The sequence below is a fragment of the Camelus ferus genome, chromosome X, assembly GCF_009834535.1.
Source record: "Camelus ferus isolate YT-003-E chromosome X, BCGSAC_Cfer_1.0, whole genome shotgun sequence".
Lineage (NCBI taxonomy): Eukaryota > Metazoa > Chordata > Mammalia > Artiodactyla > Camelidae > Camelus > Camelus ferus.
This window is the reverse complement of record NC_045732.1, coordinates 15,880,570-15,905,128: the sequence shown is the minus strand read 5'-3', so window position 1 is coordinate 15,905,128 and position 24,559 is coordinate 15,880,570. Positions and strand designations below refer to the sequence as shown.

The 24,559-nt window shown below is 41.4% G+C and overlaps 1 protein-coding gene across 5 annotated transcripts in view; it reads right to left on the bottom strand.

Annotated features, from left to right (window-relative positions):
- The window catches only part of FRMPD4 (FERM and PDZ domain containing 4), a 486,480-nt gene that overhangs the window by 152,934 nt on the left and 308,987 nt on the right, over positions 1 to 24,559 (bottom strand). For 4 of the 5 annotated variants that reach the window (XM_032475991.1, XM_032475990.1, XM_032475993.1 and 1 more), the window contains exon 2: positions 14,554 to 14,670. In XM_032475991.1, the coding sequence (XP_032331882.1) occupies positions 14,554 to 14,670 (117 nt within the window). Of the gene's footprint in view, positions 1 to 14,553; positions 14,757 to 24,559 lie in introns of those variants that run through there. The other variant, XM_032475992.1, reaches the window with a different exon arrangement.

The window sequence follows — 24,559 nt, the reverse complement described above, 5'->3', positions numbered from 1 at the left end:
ATTGATTCCACATAATTTAAGGATGATTTTTTTTGTTTGTGCAAAAAAATGCCATGGAGATTTTGATAGGGATTGTGTTGAACCTGTAAAAACTTGGGGTAGTATTGATATCTTAGCAATATTAAGCCTTCCCATCCATGAACGCAGGATATCTATCCACTTATTTTTGTCTTCTTTAATTTCTTCCAGCAATGTATTATAGTTTTCAGTATATACGTCTTTCACCTCCTAGATTAGGATCAGTCCTAAATATTTTATTCTTTTTGATGCTGTTATAAATGAAATCATTTTTTAGAATTCCTTTTTCAACTGTTCATTGCTACTGTATAAAATTGATTTTTCTGTGCTGACTTTGTATCCTGTAACTTTGCTGAATTTATTTATTGTTCTCATATATATATATATTTTTTTTTGGTATGGAATTTTTTTATGTTTTTTCCATATGAGATCATGCCACCTGCAAAGACAGATAGTTTTATTTCTTCCTTTCCAGTTTGTATGTCTTTTATTTCTCTTTCCTGCTTAATTGCCTTGGCTAGGATTCCCAATACTGTGTTGACTAGAAGTGGTGAGAGTGGGCATCCTTTCCTTGTTCCTGATCTTAGAGGAAAAGCTCTCAGGCTTTCACCATTGAGTAGGATGTTAGCTACGGGCTTTTTATATATGGTCTTCATAATTTTGAAATAGTTGCCTTCTATTCTGAGTTTTTTGTGTGTTTTTATTATGAAAGAATATTGAATCTTGTCAAATGCTTTTTTTTTTTTTGCATCAGTTGAGATAATCCTGTGGTTTTTGCCCTTATTCTCTTAATGTGGTATAATACATTGATTGAATTCCATATATTGAACTATCCTTGCAAGTCAGGGGGAAAAATCCCATTTGGTCATGGTGTATAATGCTTTTAATGTGCTGCTGAACTTAAGTTTGGTAGGATTTTGTTGAGGATTTTTGCATCAACATTCAGGGATATTAGTCTGTAGTTTTCTTTTCTTATGATGCCTTTGGCTTTGGTATCAGGGATACAGTGGCCTCACAGAATGAGATAAATGTTGCCTACTGTTTAATTTTTTGGAAGAGTTTGAGGAGGATTAATTCTTTAAATGTTTGGTAGCACTCTCCAGTAAAGTAATTTACTCAGGCTTTTTGATTACTGATTCAATCTCCTTACAAGTTATTGGTCTATTTAGATTTTCTATTTCTTCATGATTCAGTCTTGGTAAGTTTGTGTGTTTCTAGGAATTCATCCATTTCTTCTAGGTTATCCATTTTGTTGACATACAGTTGTTCAAAGTATTCCCTCATAATTCTTTCTATTTGTCATAATTTGATTTATTTGATTATAACATCCCTTCTCTCTTTGATTTCAATTATTTTTTAAGAGTTTTTACTTTTTTCATTGTTAATCTACCTAAGGATTTGCCAATTTTGCTGATCCTTTCAAAAAACCAAACCTTAGTTTTGTTGAATTTTTTCTATTATTTCACTATTCTTTGTATCATTAATCTCTGCTCCAATATTTATTATTTCCTTCCTTCTCTAGCTTTAGGTTTACTTTGTTCTTGTTTTCTAGTTCCTTGAAGTGTAAAGCTAGGTTGTTAATCTGAGACATTCTTCCTTTTTAATGTACATGCTTACAGCTGTGAACTTTCCTTTTAGCTCTGCTTTCACGGCATCTCATTAGTTGGTATATTGGGATTTCATTTTCATTCCTCTTCAGGTATTTTCTAATTTCCCCTGTGACTTTTTCTTTAACCTACTGGTCGTTTAGGAGTGTATTGTTTAATTTATACACATTTATGATCTCCCAGTTTTGCTTCTGTTACTGATTGCTAGTTTCATTCCACTGTAAGCAGAAAAGATGTTTTGTATAATTTCAATCTTTTAAAATTTGTTATAATTTGTCTTATGGTGTAATATGTAGTTTATCTTGGAGAATGTTCCACATGCATTTGATAAAAATGTATATTGTGTTTTTGTTAGGTGGAGTAATCTACATATGTCTGCTAGGTACATTTGGTCTATAGTGTTGTACAAGTCCACTATTTCCTTATTTATTTTCTTTCTGGTTCTTTTATTCACTACTGATGTGGGCTATTGAAGTCTACTACCATTGTGTTGCTGTCTATTTCTCCCTTCAATTCTCTCCATGATTGCTTCATATATTTAGGAAGTTTCACATTTATGCTGTAATTATTTATAATTATTATGTTATCTTGGTGAATTGTCCCCTTTATCTTTATACAATGTCATTCTTTATTTCTTATAACAGTTTTTGACTTAAAATTTATTTTGTCTAATATTAGTATAGCCACCCCTTTCTCTTTAGGTTACCCTTTGTGTTGAAATTTTTTCTGTCCTTTCACTCTCAGCATATGTTTGTCCTTAGACTGAAAGTGAGTTTCTTGTAGACAGCAGACAGTTGAATTCTGCATTTTTATTTTTAAATAACAGCCTATGTCTTTTGATTAGAGATTTTAATCTATTTGTATTTAAAGTAATTACTGATATGGAAGCATATACTACTGCTATTTAAATTGTAGCTTTTCATCCCTCCTTTCCTCTCTTACTGCCTTCTCTTGTGCTCCATTTTTTTTTTGTAGTGGCATGCTTTGATTTCCATCTCATTTCCTTTTTGTATATCTTATAGATACTTTCTTTGTAATCACCATTGCAATCATATACATCTTAAAATTATCACATTCTATTTTAAACTAATAACTTAATTTCAATTATCTACAAAAACTATTCTTATACAGTTCCACCCTCCCCTCTTTGTGTTATTTAAGTCACAAATTATATTTTTATATATTGCATACCTATTAACATAGATTTGTAGTTTTCATTTTTTATCATTTAAATTATATGCAGAAATTAAAACTGAATTTATGCACCAAAATTACATTAACAAAAGTTGTGATATTTGTCCATCTTTCACCTGTACCAGAGAAATTTATAATTTCATTTGCCTTTGTGTTATTCTAGCATCCTTTCCTTTCACCTTGAAGTATTTAGTATTTCTTACAGAAGAGCACTAATGGTAATAAATTCCCTTAGCTTTTGTTTACCTTAGAACGTATTCATTTCTCCTTCATTTTTGAAGGACAGTTTTGATGGATACAGTACTCTTGGTTGACAGATTTTTTTTTTCCATTCAGCACTTTGCATATATTATCCCACTCACTCTAATCTACAATGTTTATACTGGGAAACCCGCTGATATCACTTTGTTTGTGATGAGTTTTCCTGTTGCTGCTTTCCAGATTTTCTCTTTGCCTTTGCCTTTGCCTTTTGACAGTTTAATTATAATGTCTCAGTGTGGGCCTTTTTCAATTTATCCTGCTTGGAGTTATTCAAGCTCAAATTATTATGTTCATTTCTTTCCTCAAATTTGGTAAGTTTTCAGCTATTATTTCTTCAAATAAACTCTCTACCCCTCTTCTCCTTCTGGGAATCCCATAATACATAATTGTTGCTTGTTAGTTGCCCATGGTCCCTTAGGCACTTTTCATTTTTCTTCTTTTTTTTCTCTTTGATTTTGTGACTCCACAATTTCAAATGACCTGTCTTCAAGTTCAATGATTCTTTCTTCTGCCCAATCAAGTCTGGTATTGAACTCTTCTGATAAATTTTTCAGTTCCATTATTATATTTTTCAGCTCCAGAATTTCTGTTGGGCTCTTTTTATAGTCTCTCTCTCTTTACTGATATTTTCACTTTGTTCATGCATTGCTTTCCTGAGTTCATTACTTGTCTATTTGTGTTTTCCTTTAGTCCACTGAGCATCTTTATGACAGTTATTTTGATATGTGAAATATAAAGGCATGCTCATAGACCTGCATTTCTTTAGAGCTGGTTTCTGGAGTTTTATTTTGTTTCATTGATATGACCACGTTTCTGTTTCTTTGTATGCCACGTGATTTTTGTTGTTGTTGTTGAGACTTGGGCATTTGGGGAAAGAAAAAGTCTCTTCTAGCCATTTTAGACTAGTGTCATTTAGGAAAAACCTTCACTGATCAGCCCAGCTAGAGATTCTAGGACCTCTGAAAACTTTTCTGAGGATGTGTCTTCTAGGGGCTTGTGCCTGTGCTTTTTTTCATTTTAAATTCACTAAACAGCTTGTTCCTAGTTCTCAAAAGCTCAGAACCTCTCACTGCCCCTGGCATCTGCCTCTGGAGCTTCAGCTCTAACATGTCATGATTGCATCTGTTTTCAGCAGCTTCCAAATGAGGCCATCAGTCCCATTAGCACTCCAAATCAGGTCGGACAGATAAACCACTCCCTCAGGTTAGCCCCAGACTAGCCAAAACATTAATTGCATGATCCACTCTTCTGTTTCTGTCTTGAGGAATAATATAGATGGTTTCCTCCTGTTCGTGCCGTGCTAGGTCAGATAAGAGGAGGGACATGAACAGATATACAATACATCACAAATTTTCCTACCCTTTTTGCTGGAATTCCTTCCTGGTTTTGCATTGGTCTGGGTGCTGTAAATTCTTAACTAGTGTCTAGAATTCTTACAAAGGTATATTGGCTCATTTAGTAAGTTGGTTTCACTGTGGAAGAGTGAGAGTCTGAAGTTTCCTAGATTACTGTCTTGCTGACATCACCCCATTTTGTTTATTTTATACATATATAAACTTATTGTAGGATACTTCCAAGTTACAGAAAATTATAAAGAGTACAAAGAGTCCCTGTGTATCTTTCCTCTCTTGTTAACATCTTACATTAGTGTGGAATATTTGTCATAATTAATGAACCAATACTGATACATTATTAGTAACTAAAGTCCATATTTCATTTAAATTTTCTTAGGTTTTATCTAATATCCTTTATCTATTCCAGAATGCCATCCAGGATATCACATCGTATTTAGCTGTCATGTCTCCTTAGGTTCTGGCAGTTTTCCCACTATTCTTTAGGTACATAAACCAAGATATTCTTTTTATTGTTTTAGATAAATTGCTTAAGAATTTTCTGTTTCTTGTAACTCACAAGATTCCGAGGTGATGTACTTTTCTAGTACAAACACATTATTTTATAAAGAGCAAAGCGAGGCCCACGGTGTTCAAATGGTTTCCCAGCATCACATAGCCAGTACTAAGAGCTGCAGCCCTAGCCCAAGTGTTTTTTTACTCCCTGATTCCTTTGTTTCATGATTCTATGCCACTTTTTGCTGGGATACAATGCAATCACACTACCCGAGAAAGGTACCTTCATTACATCCTTAACTCTGGAGGTCTTATAAACAGTCACACTAAGATATGGATCAGTGACAAGGCCGTGGTGAATTTTCAAAGTCTTATTAGGAAATATAGGATATATCAATTGTGCCAAAATTCTGGTAGTGAAATTTCTATATAAACAAGTTAAGGAGAGAGAATTTTCACTCACATACTTGTTTATCAGCAACTTTCCTAACAAACTACTGAATCTAATGCTTCAGAAAAAGGTCTATTCATTCTTCCAATAATCCTTCCATCCACTTACTCGTATGTACATATATCTAAATATTTATTCAACAAATATCTACTGCCCACCTGCTGTTGCCAAGTCAATGCTCTGAGCAGCGCAAAGCAACCCCTGTTGCACTCTTTCATCTCCTGTAGTGGGACAGTCATGAGTCTCCAGCAACTTGGGGGCCAAAATCAAATGGTATCAACATAAATTTAAGTTCACAAATCCCTTTTTCTTTTTTGTGGGTTCTAAGTAGAAATACTGGCTTTAAAATGTGGGAAACTGAAGCTGGAATGGGGAGGAAAAAAGGAGAATAAACCGAGGAGACGTGAGACGAAACCTCCAATGAGTCTAGAGCAAAAGGAGGTTGATGGTGTCATGGAAGCCAAGAGAACAGCCTAGAAGAGAACAAAAATAAATTGGGGATCTTTACATGGGAGGCTTTATAAAATTCCGGAATGATAATGAGTAGAATTTCTTCAAAACACTATGGACAATTAACGTTTTGAAAGTACAATGGGGCTGTTTCTTCGTAGACCATTAGTATGAGCAAGTTGCTATGTAATTTTCACCTCCGTAACAATTATTTGTACTCACACGCAGCATTCCATTGCGACTGGGCTCCATGCTGCTGTCGCTTCCTGCTCCGCCATCCCCCTCCCACGAAGGTGTTAGCTGAAGGTGGGGAGCAGTTGCAAACCCTGTGATCAGCACATCTCCTCTCCCTGAACACCCACAAGGAAGGCGGGCTGGGGGGGGGGGGGAGGCAACAAGTTGAAGGTACTCTCATAATAAAAGTGCCACTTCTCTGGTGGATTTTAACAATGTTATTCCTAGAATACCTTTTAGAGGCAGGTCATGAATGTCAGAGCTGTACAAGAACTCTTGCAGACAAGAGATACATGATAGAGCTTTCCGGCAACAAGTAGCAAAAAAAAGGGGAGGGGGTCGGGGGCCCCTCTGAGTTCCCTGCATGACTCAGAGTGCAACCTCAGAAAAGTCACTTTACCGATGTCTACCCTAGTTTGCCAGTGGACACAGCATACTTAGCACTACCCTTTAATACCCAACAGATTTGAGAGTCCCTCCTGGCCTTCCCAGTTTGAACTGCTATCATCAAACCTGTGTCCCTGCAGCAGCTGAGGGGCACACCTTATGCCACAACGATGTGACACTCCTGACTCAGACTGATCCGAGTGTCCACTGGCACAAAGTGTACCGTCATCTCTCATGCCTGCAACTGAAGAGACTCTTGTCTAGAAATTGGCAATTGATATCAAGGTTTTACTCAAGCTTTGAGAGGAGATGCAGGACAAGGGCTTGGCAGAGAACTGCTGCTTCCTGTCCCCTGGCGGACCACAGTAAAGCACGCCATCACCAGCCTTCCTCCCCTCCACTTAAGCAGAGTGCACACATGAACGAAAAGACACCTGCCACAAAGGTGATTATTCGTCCTCTTAAGTTCAGCCTACTTACTTGGCAGCAACACCCACACCCCTGACTTGGCATCTGGGACAGGCCAGAATTTCCTGCCTGTGCCCCCGCCTTAGGTGATGAGATCAAAATTGCTCTCTGCAAGGGTTGGCTCGATCCAGAAAGAAGAGATCCAAAGGTGACTCACAGGAATCGAGGGCTGGTAGGCAGCCCCAAGCCAGTATTTCAATTACAGGCTGTGATGGAAACCTGCTCATTCAGATGCTTCTCCTTTTCACAGGTTGGCTATCCCTGGGATTCCAAATGGACTTTGTGACCCACATCATGCACATCCCCAGGGGCTACATAAAAGCTCTGGAGAAGAAAGAACCCACCCCGTCCACCAGCTAACCTGCTGTCTACAGCTCCGCCTGAATGTGCAGTCCCAACTCTTCTGTAATCAAGTGGCCCAAGGAACTTCAGATAATTACAATCCCTTCAGACACCCTGGCCTGCTGGACAAAGCAGCCAAGTGGCTTTGGGACTTGGCCTAGAATGACGGCCACATGAAGTCCACCGGCAAACTATACAGAACGAACACACAAGGAAAATGAAGCAGCCTCCAAGAAAGGAGCACTCCACCCTGCACAGCTCTCTGTGCTACATGCTAAGTTAGATCTGGAATGAGGGGGCCGTTTCAGAGCCTTCCTGTTAAGAGCCCTTCCATCAACTCTGCAAACTTACCTTCCAGCTGGGCGCGGTGATTATTAACTCAGTGGATAGGTGCTTTGTCAAATGTGAAAGAAAACAAATCTGCTCCAATGAAGGGAATAAACAGCCCCTAATGCTCAGCCTGGGAAGCTTTCGCATTGACACGACATAATTACCTTTCATTTTATGTAATGATACTATCACATTTACTTTGTTCCTCCCATTCGAAAATTATAATTTACCTTCCTCCCCTTGACTGGATGCTCGGTCCTAAGGAAGTCATTTACCTAAACTGCATTTGGTCTTGCAGTGAAGCAATTATTTGCATTTTATGCAGAATTCATTGTGTGCACTTGGAAACCATACATTTTATTTAAGAATTCCTCACCAAAAACATGAAAAATGAGGCAACCTGTCTCTTCTCTAATATAATGCCAGTTCTTAACTCTTTGGATATTTCAAATGTCATGAAGTAACAGAGCAACCCACCCACCTCGAATGGATCTCTCTTATTTCCTTTACTGGCACAACTGTTCATATCTGCAAAGATCTTCTGTATTTTATTACCAGAAACAAAGGGTAACTTGGGTAATCTCTCAGATTCGTTTGTCTGTTGTTGACATGTAGGCTCAATCAAGCAGGAAACTGATATCTGCTTCAAATATGAAAATATTACGGAGACTGGTAGGGGCAACCACAATATCCACATCCAGCTTTACAACTTAACTCTTGATTTTTGGAGAGTAATTTTCAGAGAAGGAACAGATCAAGGGCACTCATCACAGGATGACCGATTAAGGGGCTCATCCACAGAGTCACAGTAAGGCTCGCTTGTGAAATCTTGGGGTAAAAATCAGGAAAAAAATAGCAAAGAATAGCCCTAGAACTACCAAACAATGTTTGAAAATGATCAGTTGCTTCTTCCCTCTTTGGGACATTTGCATTAGACTAGGGAAAGCCAGGAGGGAACACTTTGAGGGAAGGCTCACTCATTTCAAATTTTCATGATGACAGAATCCTTTCACATGTATGTGACTGTCTTCTGGTTAATAAAAAAAAAATTAACCCTAACCCTAACCCCATAAACTGCTTGTATTTCTTCAGACTATTCTTTTCTGGAGATAGATGAGCCAAAATTACATTTCACATTGACCACTGAATTGACTGGCAGACAGCAACGGTTAAACTTCTTTTAAGTTGGGCCAAGGCCATACTGGAAAACAAAGTGGAAGTTTCCACCATCTCATTACTAATCTCCCCTATTCAGGTTTCAGAATTGAATTCCTCTGCATTAAGAAGATAGTGACTTGGTTTAATTGCCCACCATGGGAATTGCTGGTGGAAGAACGGAACAGTGTGTCTTGTCCGATACGCATGTGGGGCTACTTTTTGTAGACTCACAGGGTAAAGGTGGCCGGAAAATGAGTGGGCCAAAAAAGAAAAAAAATTCTTAAATTTAGAACTTGAAAAATGAGGGCACATGGTTTGGAAATGACCCTCCAAGTCTCCTCTCTGACTACCCACCCCCATTCCTTTCCAAAGACTCCAACTTGACTCACCATAATCTGCTATCTTGCTAGCTAGTGTTTTAATATTTACTTTGCTCATGTTTAAACTTTTTCTTCAATCTACAAAGACCAAATTTCCAGATTTATGAAGCACATTATTTTGCATTAACTCTACCCACCCCCACAGTTAAACAAGCATGTTCTTATTCTATTTAACTAAAAAATGGAAAATAAGGAACACAGCACTCCCTATTGTCCATGAAACCCATTATGATTATGTGTCTCTAAAGAGCTTAAAAGAGACAATGCTTGGTTGAGAATGATGGTTGGCATCTCTGTAGTGTGAGGCCCATGGCAACAGCCTGCATCCTCACCCCTACTGCCAACAGATAGGATTAATTCTTCTGCAGGGGTTGCCCAGAAGCTAAAGCACATTCTACTATTTCACTTATCACTTCCGCCACACTCTAAGATCCTGAAAGGCAAGAACTTATCTTGTTCATTTTGGTATCTTCATCATTTAGTGATGCTTAATAAATGTTGGGTGGATGTATGTTTGGTGTGCTTTTGCACATGACCGGACAACCAGGCTGATCAGGCCACTTCTAAGGATGCTGAGTGGGGAGGGAATGGCAGGCACAGGTGGAGGTGAGCTGAGCTGAGCATCCATTGACAGAGCTGGGTCATCCGTGATCAAAGCTCAGTATGGATTAAACTCCAGGACAGAGCCGAAAGAACCGAGGCCTTTGAGTCTGACGAGGTGGTGCCAACACCAGTCCGACTAGCCCTATGATGTGGAGATCCCAACCCCTGTGAACCTCAGCCTTTTCTGTAAAAAGGAGATCCCTATGTGTGCCTTAACTACCTCGTGGGACAACGGTCAAGATTCAGTGAACTCTCACGTCTCGCAAGAATGCTCACAACTTTGGTAGTGTGATATGTAGAGCTACCTTATCTGATCCCAATCAGAACACTCTGAGAGCAAAAGGAGGTCCCATTAGTCACTATATCAGAATAATACCCATAGACCAGGACCCTCCTGGGAAAAACCTGGTTGTGTGGTCACTCGTGTACATCTACGATTATCCATCTGTATCTACAGTCTATATCCATTGGTATCTATATCTAGAATGATATCTGGATATCTGCATCCATCTGTATCTGTATCAATATCTAAGTGATTATCTATATTCTCTATGTCTACAGCTATATATTTATGTCTACAACGATATCTATATCCATGTACACCTATTATTTATTAACACTATTATTCTTAAGAGCCATCTCAGAGTACCTCACTTTCTCTGTTTCTCTTATTTTTTTCTTTCTGTCCATCTCTCCCTCTCTTAGCCATTTCTCACCAGGATGCTCTCTTCATTGGAGTTTCTCTCTTCCCATCTGCTTCTCTCCCTTCCCCTGCTCCGCTTTCTCTCTTAACCGGAAATAACAAAGAACTGAAAAATTTGGATTCTGCATCTGCTATGTTTCTTACACGATGTTCTCTGTTCCTCAAAAAACTGTATTTCATATTTTCCTAAGAATACCAACAAAAATTGTCCTTTCTTAATGGGGAATCTGGTATATTTGAACAAGCAATAGGTTGTGACTTGGTATATGTATGTAAACTTTGGGCAAGCCATTTGATGGGTCTGAGTCTCAGTTTTAGCATCTAGAAAATGGGGTAATTATTCTTCATTAAATGAAGTCAAATGCAAAAATGTGCTTTAGAGCAGCAACTGGAGCTGTCTGTTCATTAGAAACACTTGGGGAGCTCCTGGAACTCTCTAGTCCTAGACTCTACCCCAGATCTAGTTCTATGGACTGAATGTTTGTGTTCCCCAAAATTCACGTTAAAGCCCTGCTCCCCAAAGTGATGGTGTTAGGAGGTGGGGCCTTTGGGGAGGTAATCAGGCCATGAGGGTGGAGCCCTCAAAATGAGATTAGTACTTTCTAAGAAGAGACAGAGAGGTGCTTTCTCTCTCTGCCTTGTGAGGATACAGCAAGAAGGCAGCTGTCCCCAAGCAAGGAAGAGGGCCCTCACCAAGAACCCAGCCATGCGAGCACTATGACACCAAGAACCCAGCCATGCGAGCACTGTGACACCAAGAACCCAGCCATGCGAGCACTGTGATCTTGGACTTTGCAGCCTCCAGAACTGAGAGAAGTAAATATCTGTGTGGAAGCTGCCCAGTCTCTGGTATTTCATTACAGCAGCCTGAATGGCCTGAGACACCCAGGCATCCGGGTATTTTACTGCTCCTCAGACTATTCCAATGTGTAGCCAAGGCTGAGAACCACCGCTCTGCAGACTACACAAAAGTATACACATGTACATTAACACGTGCCTAATGGCATCAAACATTTTTTAACCCTATGGATCAGTAACTCTTTACAGAAAACAGGTTACCCAGCCCTACTCTAAATAATTGGGGATGGGAGAGGGAAGATGAAATATGAGCACATTTTGAACTACTCTGGGCCATATTCTGAAAAACTCCTAATAATAGAATTATCTCATTATTAACTCTGAGACTCTAACTTTGAACATGTGAACCCTGGCTCCTCCCATAGTTTTGCCCATCACTTAGAAGTAGTTGTACCTGCATCAAAAACAATTGTCTACCAGAAATTAACACAGCATTGTAAGCTGATTATACTTCAATTAAAAAAAAAAAAACCCAAAAAACAAAAACAATTGTCTGATGTGAGTTATCACTTAGGTCGTAAGATGAAAAAATAAGATGTCTACTCTCTTTCAAAGAGAATATGTAAGAGAGGAAAATTAAATGCAAAGGTGCTAATTATGAACCACAGATCAATTTTCAAATTGTTCTTTTAACTTCTACAACTAATGAGTAGAGATACACACTGTATTGCCAACCTGAGCTCCCCGGAAACTCTGGTAATTAGAGTATCTCTTTGTAATGGACATCACTCAGTAGGTAAGAGAAAAAAATCAGAATGAGTCTCATTATTTATAAAACTCATTAGTGACAGAGAAACAACAAACAATTTCGAAAGAAGTACTATTCTTGATGTCTTAAAACAGTGTCTCTGAAAGAACTCTGGAAATTTACTTTTCAAGTAAAAAAATCCGGAGATTTGGAAAAGTGACACTGGTGACTTTGATTTTAAAATCTGCCATTTAGTAATCAGTGCAGGTTTCTCTGTTAAGTTGCTGATTTGTTCTTATCCGCTTCAACCGCTGGCATCAGGCCAGTGTAAATGTTAAATTGACATCTGGGCTGGCCCTTAAAAATGTCAATGACATTAATGGAAATGCGTATTGGTAGCTCTAACTGGGGTTCCCAGAATCCCTAATCCACAGGCCACAGTTTGGGTTTCTGTCTATTGATCAAATGGCCTGGAATGTACAGGAAGCACAATCCGATCAGGAACAAAGAAAAGTCCATTTTAATCAGAGAAGTCTGAGATACACCTTCATAAGTTCTGAATCCATGTCTTCTAAAACTTACCTTTCTTTGGCAGACATTTTTTATTGTTTTGAGTCAAAGTATCTAGGCTGCCCGAACTGTGACAATTACAGAAATTTGTAACCACGTTACAAAATAGATGGCACAATAGAATATCAAAAAATATCATCTTTCTAGCATTATGAGGGACTTATGCAAACTATATGAAATTAACAAATCAGAATCTAGGCTATAAACAAACTGTTGGCCTTTCTTGGAGTCTTTGAGCTTTCTGAGAGATTCTGTTGCCACTGCTGAGATTCCCACCAGAGTTTCTCTATGAGCACATCCTCAGGAAAGCCTTGGAGAGCCACAGGGCCACTTCTCAAGGCTCCCTGGAGTGGGTCATACTCAAGGGAAACTGGAATCTTTCCAGGATGGACCCAGGAGACAAGCCACTTAGCCACAGACTACTCTGGAGAGGGGTCCTCCCCCCTCTGCAAATCTAGGAAGGGGAGGGACGTGGCTGCAGAGACTAGGAAACCACTCACAACACTCATGTGAGTTTTTCTCTGGCTGCTTTCCAACAGTCCTAACTCAGAGGTGCTGGGCTGTCCAAAAGACCACTCTCAAAAAACAATCTTGGCAGACATTTCTGTTTTTATCAAAATGATCCCCCACATCATGCTGATTCTATATTTGCTAATCAGTCCACAGTCAGCTTGGCTGGAAGAAAGAACGCAGCCTGTGATGTTGAAGGATATCTTCCTCTTGGCCTCCAGTCTCTGCTTACTTGTATTAGGCTAGGGCCACCCATGCTTCCTGATGTCAAATCTATTTCACTGATTTCTCATAACTGAGGATATTTCACTTAGACTGGAAATCAAAACTGGGTGAATATTTGCTGTTTTGAAAAATGGAATATAAGTACTTTTTTCATACAACTGCAAAACAAAACAAAACGAAACAAAACAAAACAGCACTGCAGACTCTGTGAAAAAGTTCGGTCATTCTTGAAAAAGGTAAATGTAGAATTACCCTATGAGCCATCAATTCCACTCCTAGGTATAAACCCCAAAGAATTAAAATCAGGGACTCAAACGGATACTTGTACACCAGTGTTCACAGCAGCGTTACTCACAGGAGCCAAAAGGTAGAAACAACTAAAATGTTCACTGACACATAAATAGATAAACAGACGTGACCTACCCAGACAATGGACTATTATTCAGCCTTGAAAGGAATGAAATTCTTACTAAATGGATGAAACTTGAGGACGTGATGCTAAGTCAAATAAGAAAGATACAAAAAGACAAATACTGTATGATCTCACTGACATGGGACACCCAGATCAGGGAGCTCCATACAGGGGCTGGGGGAGGGGCGACGGGGAATTACCGTTTAATGGGTACAGTTGATGCTGGGGATGATGAAGTGTTGTGGAATGTAGTTAATGGCATTGTACACCTAAAAGTGATTTTACTTACCATCATGTTATACGTAACATAACCATTCTATATAGACAGAACATAAATAACGTAACAATTACGCACTATATATGTTACCACAATTAAAACAACAACTCCAGAGCACCACAAAAATCCCAAACCTTAGCTAGTGTTCGAGGGAGGAATTTGTACTACCACCCCTAAAGCGCATAAGCCTTTTAGCTGATTTTTTTAGTTACAGATGAGCCAGGAACACTCCTGTCTTAACTGTTTCTAGAAGGCTTTCCAAGTGACCCTCTTCCACTTCAGACTTTAGTTACCAGCCTCAGACAATGAGTACAACAGGCCTCAGGTTTCACAATGTGCACTTCAGCTCTGGGCCGGGATGCCACCCTGTGAATTGTCAACCTAAGACGGCGCCTGTCCAAGAACGAAGCTCCCTCACGTCACTAGAGACAGAAGGCCCAGGAGATCAGGGTGCTTGAGGAATGGCCTCCAGAGGCTGAGGAGTCCCTCATGTAGGTGTGTTAATTCTCCTAAAGCAAGGGTCAAACTAGAGACATCCAAAAAGCCCAAGACTGTTGTTCAAGCTGTCCGTTCAACTTACTTGATGAAGCAGTCTCGGCCATCCCGGCTCGCCGTCATCTCCCATCCATAGGGTGGCACCTGGTTCAAGCCCCAGGTTCCCGAGGGAGGTGGCCAGCCTGAAGACTTCGTCCTGTGGCTGGCAAAAAAGAGAGGAAAAGAAAAGCATCATTACACCTGACTCCTGAACATTTCTTAGGAGACAAACTCCACGAGGGGCAGAGGACTTGCTCCTCTCAACTGCGGGCTGTTTCCTCAGCTGACTAAATAATCAGAAAGAACGTTTTTGTGTCAAATACTATACTTGATATTTTTTGTTTGTTTGTTTTTATTTTTTTAATTTTAATTTTTTAATGGAGGTACTGGGGATTGAATCCAGGACCTCACACATGCTAAGCACGCACACTATCCCTGAGTTATACCCTCACCCTGATATTTTCTTTATTATAGTATGTTGCTTGCTTTTCACAGCTGCCCTAGGAGATAAGTATCCTTAACTCATTTTAGAGATGAGGGAAAAATAACAGCTCAGAAAGATTATGTAACTTTCCTGAGGACACGTGCAATTGTGAATGAAAGTTTAGCACACTTTCCATGACACTAGGGATTGCTGGGACCAGACATTAGAATGGTTTGGCATATAGACAGATATCACAACACATGAAAATAAATTACTCTTTTTAAGGATCTTACACAAATCACCCCAAGCCTCAGTTTTCTGGACTCCGCTGACCCAAATATACAATTTCCACTCCATATTAACCACGCTCCAGTCAAGGAGAGTCATAAAGCCTTAAACAAACGCTCCATTTATGTTGCAATGAAAACCCACCCATTAGCTTTTACACTTTCCAATCCACACCTTAAATTTGACTCATCAGCAAAATGAAAGGGTAGGTTAAAGCGAACTTTCTAGAAGCCTGCCTTTCCAAGAGCAAGAGGAAAGGGGAAGTGCCTCCATGCGACAGGCTGCTGTGATGGGCAGCACTGCACAGTGACAACCCCTAACCTGAGGCCTGAGCCCAGTCTCTGGATCGCCAGATCCTGGCCACTCCTCTTCTGCCCGGCACGTGCAGAAATGCCACCATTCTCTCACGAACGCCAAAGATTCCTTCAGAGCTCAACAGTGGGAAGGAAAGATGTGATGCTATTTTAGGATCAACCCTCATCCTTCATCATTTGGCCCTTTGGCTCCAGGTGAACTTCCTCACTCTGGATGCCTCTTAGACCCTCTGGGCAGTTACATATTGCCGATGGGCACCATAGTGTGTGTGGGGGGAGGTGGGGGTGGTGGGCAGTGGACAGTGAGGACACTTCCAGGGCCTCACAGTCAGTGTCTCCAGAGCGTACCTGGGATCTCCTGATAATTAGAAAGCAGCGCCCCCCTGCCCCCACACCAGGGACAAGATGCACAACGTGCGCAACTGTCCGTGGCGGGCCCCCCCACAGCAAACATCCAAATCAGGGGTGTCAAACTTTCTGTGAGGAGAGGAGGCTTTTAATTCTCTGGGATGGAGGGTAACTTGCTCCCATCTCCCCACTCAGACATCTGACCACAACCCAACACTTCTCAAGGGAAACCAGCCCATTTCCTGTTCAGTTTTCTGGAGAGGAACTGGTTTGTAGAATTTTCACCACCTCCGTTGCCTTTCTTGAACTTCCTTTCAGTTTTCCCACATCCTTCATAAAGTGTGGGGAGGAAGAGTTCACTAATTTAACTCAGGTCCCACGCATTGAGAATGCCGCCACAGGGCTAGTTCCCATCAGAGGACTATGACAAGAAAAGACACAGCAAGTTTTTGTTCCTCTTCTCTGCGCCCGAGCCAGCGGGGGCCGTTTCCTCCGGCGGTTTTTGCAGAACATGCTACTTGCTTGGAGTGAGAGGGCTCATGGCTTTGCCCCACTGAGGGTCTACAAAGAGCCCGCCAGTTTCTCCACAGCAGCAGAGAACGCGTTTGGAAGGCTTTCTGAGGTGGGACCAAGAATATAAGCCCTTTGAGGTATAAACACGGTATATCCTGTTGTTAACAAGTTTTGCAAAAGCAATCGTACAGAAAGAGGTGACGCAAAGGACACTTCTGCAAGTGAAAGGAGGCCTGTGTTGAGAATGCAACAATTTATCCGGAATTACGAAATTATGTACCATCTCAGAATGTTCACCTTTCCCAGAGGGGGCTAACTTATTAAACAACCAACCGTTTTCTTTCCTTTTGTCTTTTCTTTCAATCTTTCTTTCCCCTTGAAGTCTAAATCACTAAAAGAAAGCTGTAGGCTTCCTAATATAATTTACAAGCAAAATACAGTGATACAATAATGAGCTAGAGGCAGCCTGAATTTTATTATAAACTACATTCTGCCCCGGACAGTATGTTCAGGAGGCAGCAAACAACAGTTCAGAAAGATGTTTTCAAATAAAGCCTTTTGTCATAAAACACCCAATCACATGCTCATACTGGAAAAAGCCAAAAACACTCATTCAGTTAATTCAGGGTAAGGTAAAATACGTCCCATGCAACATTCGGGATATATTTGCATTAAAAAAATTATTTGCTGGGTTTTTAAACATTTGGGGGGGTGGTTAGGTTTTATTTCTGTCTTTATTTAACAGAGGTACTGGGGATTGAACCCAGAACCTCGTGCATGCTAAGCTATGCCTTACTCCCCATTATTGCTGTTTCTCAGAAATTCCAATTGAACTGGGCATCCTGTATTTTACCCGGCAACCATGGGCTTTGGGAAATACAAGTGCTTGCTACGGACAGTTTGGGCTGAAGTCCAGCAGCATGCATTTCTCCCGGGTGTTTGTGGGACATGTGAAATCTGCATGTTATCAACATCCCCAGGTGATTTATTTAGGCATTAAAGTTTTCCTAAGTACTGCCTACATCAGAGGCTTCCAATGTGAAGTCTTGCCACACAATGCAGTCACATGGGAGAATTTGGTAATGACTGATGCCTGGGACCAAGGCCAGGCCACGTGAGTCAGGATATCTGGGGACGAGGCCCAGGCATCGGTACTTTGTACCCTAAGGTGGCCGCCCACTGCTGAAGGTAATTCTACCGTCTTTTCCAGCTGACTAGATAGAAGCAGCAGGGTGTGGCGGTCAAAAGCACATGCACTGGAGCAGGAGGTTCACCGAGTGGTCCCTGGACCAGCAGTAGCAGCAGCAAGAGCATCATGCAGGACTCTGTTAGAAATGCAGATTCTTGGGCGCTACGCCAGACCTCCTAAACCAAAATTCTGGGGATGGGACTGACCCAGCAATTTGTGTTTAACCAGCCTCCCGGTAATACTGGTGCCCACATTTTAGCCACTGAGTTAGAATCAGACTCTTTAATCCAGGCTCTGCCTCTGACTTTCCATAATCTTGAGCAAGCTAGTCAACCTCTCTGAACCCCTCAGTCCCAGCTACTCCTCTGTAAAATGACAGAAATGGGACCAAATCTTTGGGAAAATACTAAATGCAGTTTGTAAAGGTCTCAGTATGCTGCCCAGCACATAGCCTAGGATGTGCTATAAATTCTCTGCTAAATAAATCTCTGTGTCCCCGCAAAGAGAATATAGGACTTTGGCCGGTTATGCAAGTATCAATGGTTTCATCCATTCTCGAAACAGCAAAAGGGTAAAAGGCTCAGTCACCTATTTTTTTTTTTCCAGTCTGGCAAGAACAAGGCAGGAAGGGGCTGAAGCAAGCCAGTGACACCTTCCTCTAAGGTCAGACGTAGATGATTTCAGCAGAAGTAGAAGAAAATATCAGAACGCTTTTACCAGGCACCACCATCCCAGCTCTGTGTGTGATCCATGAGGCTGAAGGGCAATTTCCAGCTGGCTCAGGCCAGACCTTGAGATTCCTTGCAACTCTGATATTCTGTGACTTCAACCTGAGATCATGGCTGTGTGAACCACTTTCAAACACTTAGCTCAGCCTTAAAAATAGCGACCTACATTGGCAGGGCTATTTCAGTCACTCCAGAAACTCCCCACGACTGACTGAACTGGTTTGCGACTTTGTGTTTCACCCATCTATTATGTGCACCGGATGGAAACTGTCCTGGACAAAAAAGATCCTCACACTTCCTAAGAAGTGAGAGCAGCAATGAACGGTCCAGGCAAAACTGCAGAACTGTTCGTGTTGAGACCACTGGTGGAAGCCACCCATGGTCGCTTCCTGTGTACATGCCTCTAAGCCCTGGACCAAATCTTGATAGCAAATCTGCCCTAGGAGAAGGCGGTTTCTTGGAAACCACCTGCAGACTGCAACCTCAGTTTCCTTAGAAACACACCTCAGTATCAGACAAAAGGGATGCTGTAGGGGAGAAGGAATGAGGTCTGGTTCTAAAGTCTCAAGTCAGACAGATTTCAAATTCTGCCACTTACTAGCTTTGAGACCCTGAACTCTTCTCTGTATCTTTTTTTTTTTAAACTTCATTAAACTACAGTTAATTTATAATATTGTGTTAGTTTTAACTGTATGGCTTCAGATTCTGTTCCATTATAGTTATTACATGATATTGAATATAGTTCCCTGTGCTCTATAGTAGGTCCTTGTTGTTTATCTATTTTATATATAGTGGTGTGCATCTGTTAATCCCATACTCCTAATTTACCTCTCCCCTCCTTTCCCGTTTGGTAACCATCAGTTTGTTCTCTAAGTCTATGAGTCTGTCTTATTTTCATCACCAGGAAAACAGAATTCGTCTCACTCAATAATTTGCACTCAGGGGTGATCTTGCCCCTGAGACACGTGGCAATATCTGGAGACGTTTTGGGGAGTCACAACGGGGGGAGGGGTGCTTCTGGCATCTAGTCGGTAAAGGTCGGGGCTGCTGCTGAACACCCTACAGTGCACAGGACAGCCCAGCACAGAGAATGATCCAGCCCAAATGGCGAGTGTGCCCCTGCTGGGCTCACAGAGTTGTTGTCAAGAATAAACAAAGTAATGACGGCACAGTTCTTAACACAGTCCTTGGCACATGTGGGTCCTCGGTACACTTTAGTTAGGGGAAAAAGCCTTCTCAATGTTTCCACTTAAAGCCCAATTAATACTAAGTCAAATGCATCTTTACATCAGCGAGAATGTACCTTTGCATCAGCGTTCACATAGCCGCTTAATAGCTTCCTGGCTTTGGGTGAATGACTTAGCCTTTCTGGGTTGTAGTTGTCCATGTGAATTGCAAATAGCAACATCCAGCTCACGTGATGTTACGCAGATAAATGTTATCCCTGCGATGCTTGACTCATTTAGAACAGTCTCAGCAAATGGTATGTGGTGTTAGAAGTGGCAGACGTAACAGTAATGGAAATAACTTTTGTACTTGACCTAATAGTGTCAATAGCCTTTCTCCATACCTAATTTCTTGTGATAGTCACAAACCTGCTTCCACAGGTGACAGAATATCTGCTAAAGCATTAATGTTTCCATTTAAAAAAGGAAGATATTGAGGTGCAGAGAGTGTATAACTTGCCCAACGTTGGGTGGAGGCACCAGCTTTCCTTCGAGGGCGGGAAATAGGCATGTAGTCGGGAGGCCGCGGGTTTCGGCCAGCATCGTGTGTTACAGATTGTACTGGGGATGGAAGTGGGGGGAGGGCAGAGTCCACCCAAGCTCACCCAATGCAAAGCTCCTGCTGGTGTTATGCAACTAGACAGAAGAGTGTCCAGGACTGAGCCCTGAGGTTTCCTGCTCCAAATCCCATATTACTTGCACGGTGCCATAATGAAGTGTGACTTCAACTTACGGGGCTGCCTATGTACCTCATAATATTTAGGACCAGTGGCCAGGATCAAGCTGTATCCTTTGAACTTGGTGTTGGGAAATTAATTTTCAGGTCCATTTCTGATAGGGAAAAACCTAAGCCACAGCTATTCAGTTAGTCATCCCTGATGGAACAACTCAATACAAATCCAGTAAAATAAAAAGTGACCTAGATATTGACCATCCTTATCTCTTTGGACTCACAAAGATTCTTTTCAGAATAACCCAAGTGATACAGCGTTAAATACAGTGTTATAGGATGTAAAGCACTTTCTCATTTATTTTGCTCTAAACGGTGGCGGGGTGACAGTACCTGAAAACCTAGAGAACTCCTAACTTCAAACAGCGTGCCAACAGATGACCTTCATAGCTGACGTGCCATGTGGGTTAAGGTAAAGGAAGCAGAAAATGAGGGAGAAAAAATGAACAAAAGATGGCTCTGGATGAATCTGAAAAGCTCCAAATGTGCTGGCAGCCTTGTTCCTTTTATGACCAACTAGGTGGGCTCCACTGGGGCAGGAGGGGGTCCTGCCCTGCAGTTTCTCATCCCATGGATCAGTGAGGAACTGACTGACCCTCCAAGCCTTCTGGTGCCAGTTCAGAAGGCTGGCGACACATACTTTCTGAATTAGGTGTGTTGTCTCCCGACTCAGAACTAAGCCTCTTCGTTCAATCAGGATTCACTACAGTAGTCACAGCATCTCAATCTCATATGAGGTAACAGCTTCCCACCCTATGGCCCCTTATTAGCAGCTTTAATGCAGGTGCACATAAAGAGAGCTATGTTGATAGGACGAGATAACATCACGGCCATGCACACAGAAGACTCACCCTCCCAACTACTTTTACGATGTCACTTCTGTTACCGTAAGGAGGACAGGGAAATACAGTAAACAGGAAGAAGCAGGCAATTCAAAACTCCTTTAAATATGAATACCAAGCCTCGTAAAAGCAGAAACTCAAAAATACATTCATTATAAAATCATTTTAGTCCAGCAGAAATGTATTATTAATCAAGAGTTTAACTACGGTAAAAGACATTTGGATGTATATCTTCATACCCAAATTTAAACATTTTTCTGATTATTTTCATCGCTTAGTTGCATAATTTACCAACCCACACAAAAAAACTAACTGTGTGATTAAACATCCCTGGGTTTCACTGCAAACTTCTCACCAGCTTGTTGAATTATTTGTTTCCTAATGGGGAGAGATTACCAGGAGAATTAAGTCCAGGCTAACTGGTTCTCCTTCCAAAAATTTGCACATATAAACTTGAGCCTCACTGTGTAAACAATCCAGTGACAGACCCAAGACATTCTAAGAGTTTGAGGCCACATATCTAGAGTCCCCAAATGTTGCACACAGGGTGGCCATTAAAGTCAGTTACAGCTCTGCCTCGAATTGAACTTTGCATTTTTGCAAAATGCATTTGCATCTACGGGCTTACTGAATTCTGTGACTCTGTGAATCTGGGAGGACAACTGTAATTAGCCCTGTATTGTACAGGAGAAGACAGATGCAGGCTGGCCGGGCTGGCCGAGGATGCTGGGGGAGCTGGAGCTGTTACAGAGCCAAACGCGGGAACAGTCAGCCCCTTTCACTCGGTCTGTAGTTGTAGCTCCCAGGTAAGCACATGGTGCCAAGTGGATACGCTACGCTGGGTGCACACCCCGTGAGGCCAGGGCCATGTCTTCATCTTTCTACCTCTGCTGCTCAGGCTAGCGTAAGCACATAGTAATGTTCACTGTGAACTGCACTCAAAGGAATCCCAGCTACATGATGGTCCTGGCTCAGAATCTTAGGCATTAAAACCATAGCTCTGGGCATTCAAGAAGGTAAGAGTGGGTGTTAGGAGAGGAGGGAGGTAATATCTGTTTAGTAACTACTGTTATTAACACTTTCATGGGTTATTCCTTTTTAAATTTCACAATGGCTTAACAAGAAGGGTCAACTGCAGCCATAACAGTTCATCTGACAATGGACACCAATTAGCCGTTTAACCAAAGTTGGAGATCATAGGAGAGTTAAATGAACAAAATTGGTTACAAAAAAAGTATATACAATATGATCTAGTTTGTAAAAAGAAATCTGTGCACATAGGCAGAAGAAAATAGTCGGGAAAGACAGACCCACAGTGGCTATCTCTGGCCTGTGAGATTGACGCGTTTTGTTGTCTTGTGGGTCTGCCTTCATTTCTCTCTATTTCCTGTAATGTACAAGTATTACTTTTGTAATTAAGATTTTATTTTAAAGAAAAGAAACTGAGAAAGGGATAGGATTCCCTATAGATTTCTGGTGGATTCACAGAAGACTGGAGAGAGGTGGTCCTCGATGGTGTGAGTGCGGTTGTAGAAAAAGAGGTATGATCACACGTCATTCAGAGAGCATTTCAGCATTCCCCCAGGGAGGGCAATTTAGCAGTCTCTCTCTCTGAAATAAACTATGGTGCAAACATGGTGGGACACGTGAAGCTGTTATAAAAACAAAAAGAATGAGAAATTTGTTTGTGTACAGATCTGGAAAGATCCTGAAGTGAATAAAACAATAAAGACAGGGTGCAGAAAGGCGCACAGCCTGCTACCATTTGTGTAAAAGCCAGGGAGGAATAAAGCAGAAATAAGGCCCAACCATGGAGTCTAGATTGACACGCAGCTGCGCTGAACCCTGGCTCCACCTCGGAGCATCAGAATTTGAGCAGGTTCCTCATTCTCCTCAAAACAGCCACTTTACCTCCTGAAAGCTGAGGAGAATACTAACCATCTTGTTGGATAGTTGCGAGGACGATGTGAATTGTGTTTAAACCCCGCCCATCTTAACACACAGAACACACGCTGACTGAGGAGCTGGTACGTACCACATGCTGTTCCAGGTGCCTGAAACACTGCAGCGAACGAAACAGACAACAAAAATCAAAGCCATCAACACAGAAACAAACAAACAAAATCCTCCTCCCCACCCCCCCGGCATCACCTGGCCCTGATCTTCATTTCTAGCATAGATCCAACTAATGTTTTCTAAGAACATGCTGCTCCTTTTCAACTGAGTCATCCATATTCCCTGAACACACGTTTCCCACGTTCACATCTCCAGATCTTGGTTCATGCTATTCCCTCCGGCTGAAACATTCCTCTTCCCCCGACCCCGGCTGCCGATACCTCTCCATATCTGTCCAAATTTGATGCATCCTCCAAAACGCCTATCAAATGCTACCACTGCAGAAAGCAGTCCCTGAATATCCCTGCCTTGAAATGATGACCTCGCTGCCCTAAACTCCTGGGAAGCCACTGTTTCCATCACTGGGGGAGCATCTGCCTTGTATAATTGCCAATGACTGTGTGAATACATATCTTCCTAGATTGTAAGCTCTTGAGAATTAATAGCATCTGACAAAATTCGACATGCTGCACTTCGCTGATGCTCAGTGAACACTTATTTGTTCATATAGTCATTGCAACTTGAACTCTCCTCATTGGCCTTGCCACCTTGAATTGGAATGATCTGTTACTTGTCTGTTACATCGCCTGGCCAACTGTGATTTCCTTAGGACACGGGTGCATCTCCTTCATCTTTAGACCCCTGGAATCCACACCGTACTTGGCAACGGTATGTGTGCAACATACACGTTTGTTAACTGAGTTGCTCTGTTAGACTTGGTTTACTAAGGGCTACAAAACTGTACAGAAATGGGAATTTTATCATTGCTTTGGAGGGGGAACACAAAGACATGGAAGCAATAATATAACCTCTTAATATTACCCTCTGTTATTGAATGGCTGGGTGGATCTATGTCTCTGCATGGTCAAAACGTACAGACGTGGGACTCACGGGCCTCCAATCCTCACCTCTGAGTTCAGCAATGGCCAAGAAGCCCAAATTACTTAACTGGATCCAAACCCACAACCACTTTTTACATCAGCATTGAGTATAATATTTGGCCCATGGAAACTGTTTTATAATAGCATTTGATTGAACAAACAAATGAACGAATGAATGAATAGCAGTCAACTTCAGAGCATCCTCCAAAAGGAGCCATATGACAATGACTAGGCGGGTCCGGGATTTCAACAGACAGACCCTACAGCCCAGAAGGCAACACCACACACAACAGGAACTTGCTGCCTTGGCATTCCTGAAAGCCTCCTGTTTTTGTGAAGACCAAACTGTGATTCAGACGCCCCAGATCAAAATCACAGAGTTTAAGACTAAACTTTAGTAATGCTACATTGTCAAGCCTAGATCAGTTTCCTTGATATAAGGTCATCTTCATTT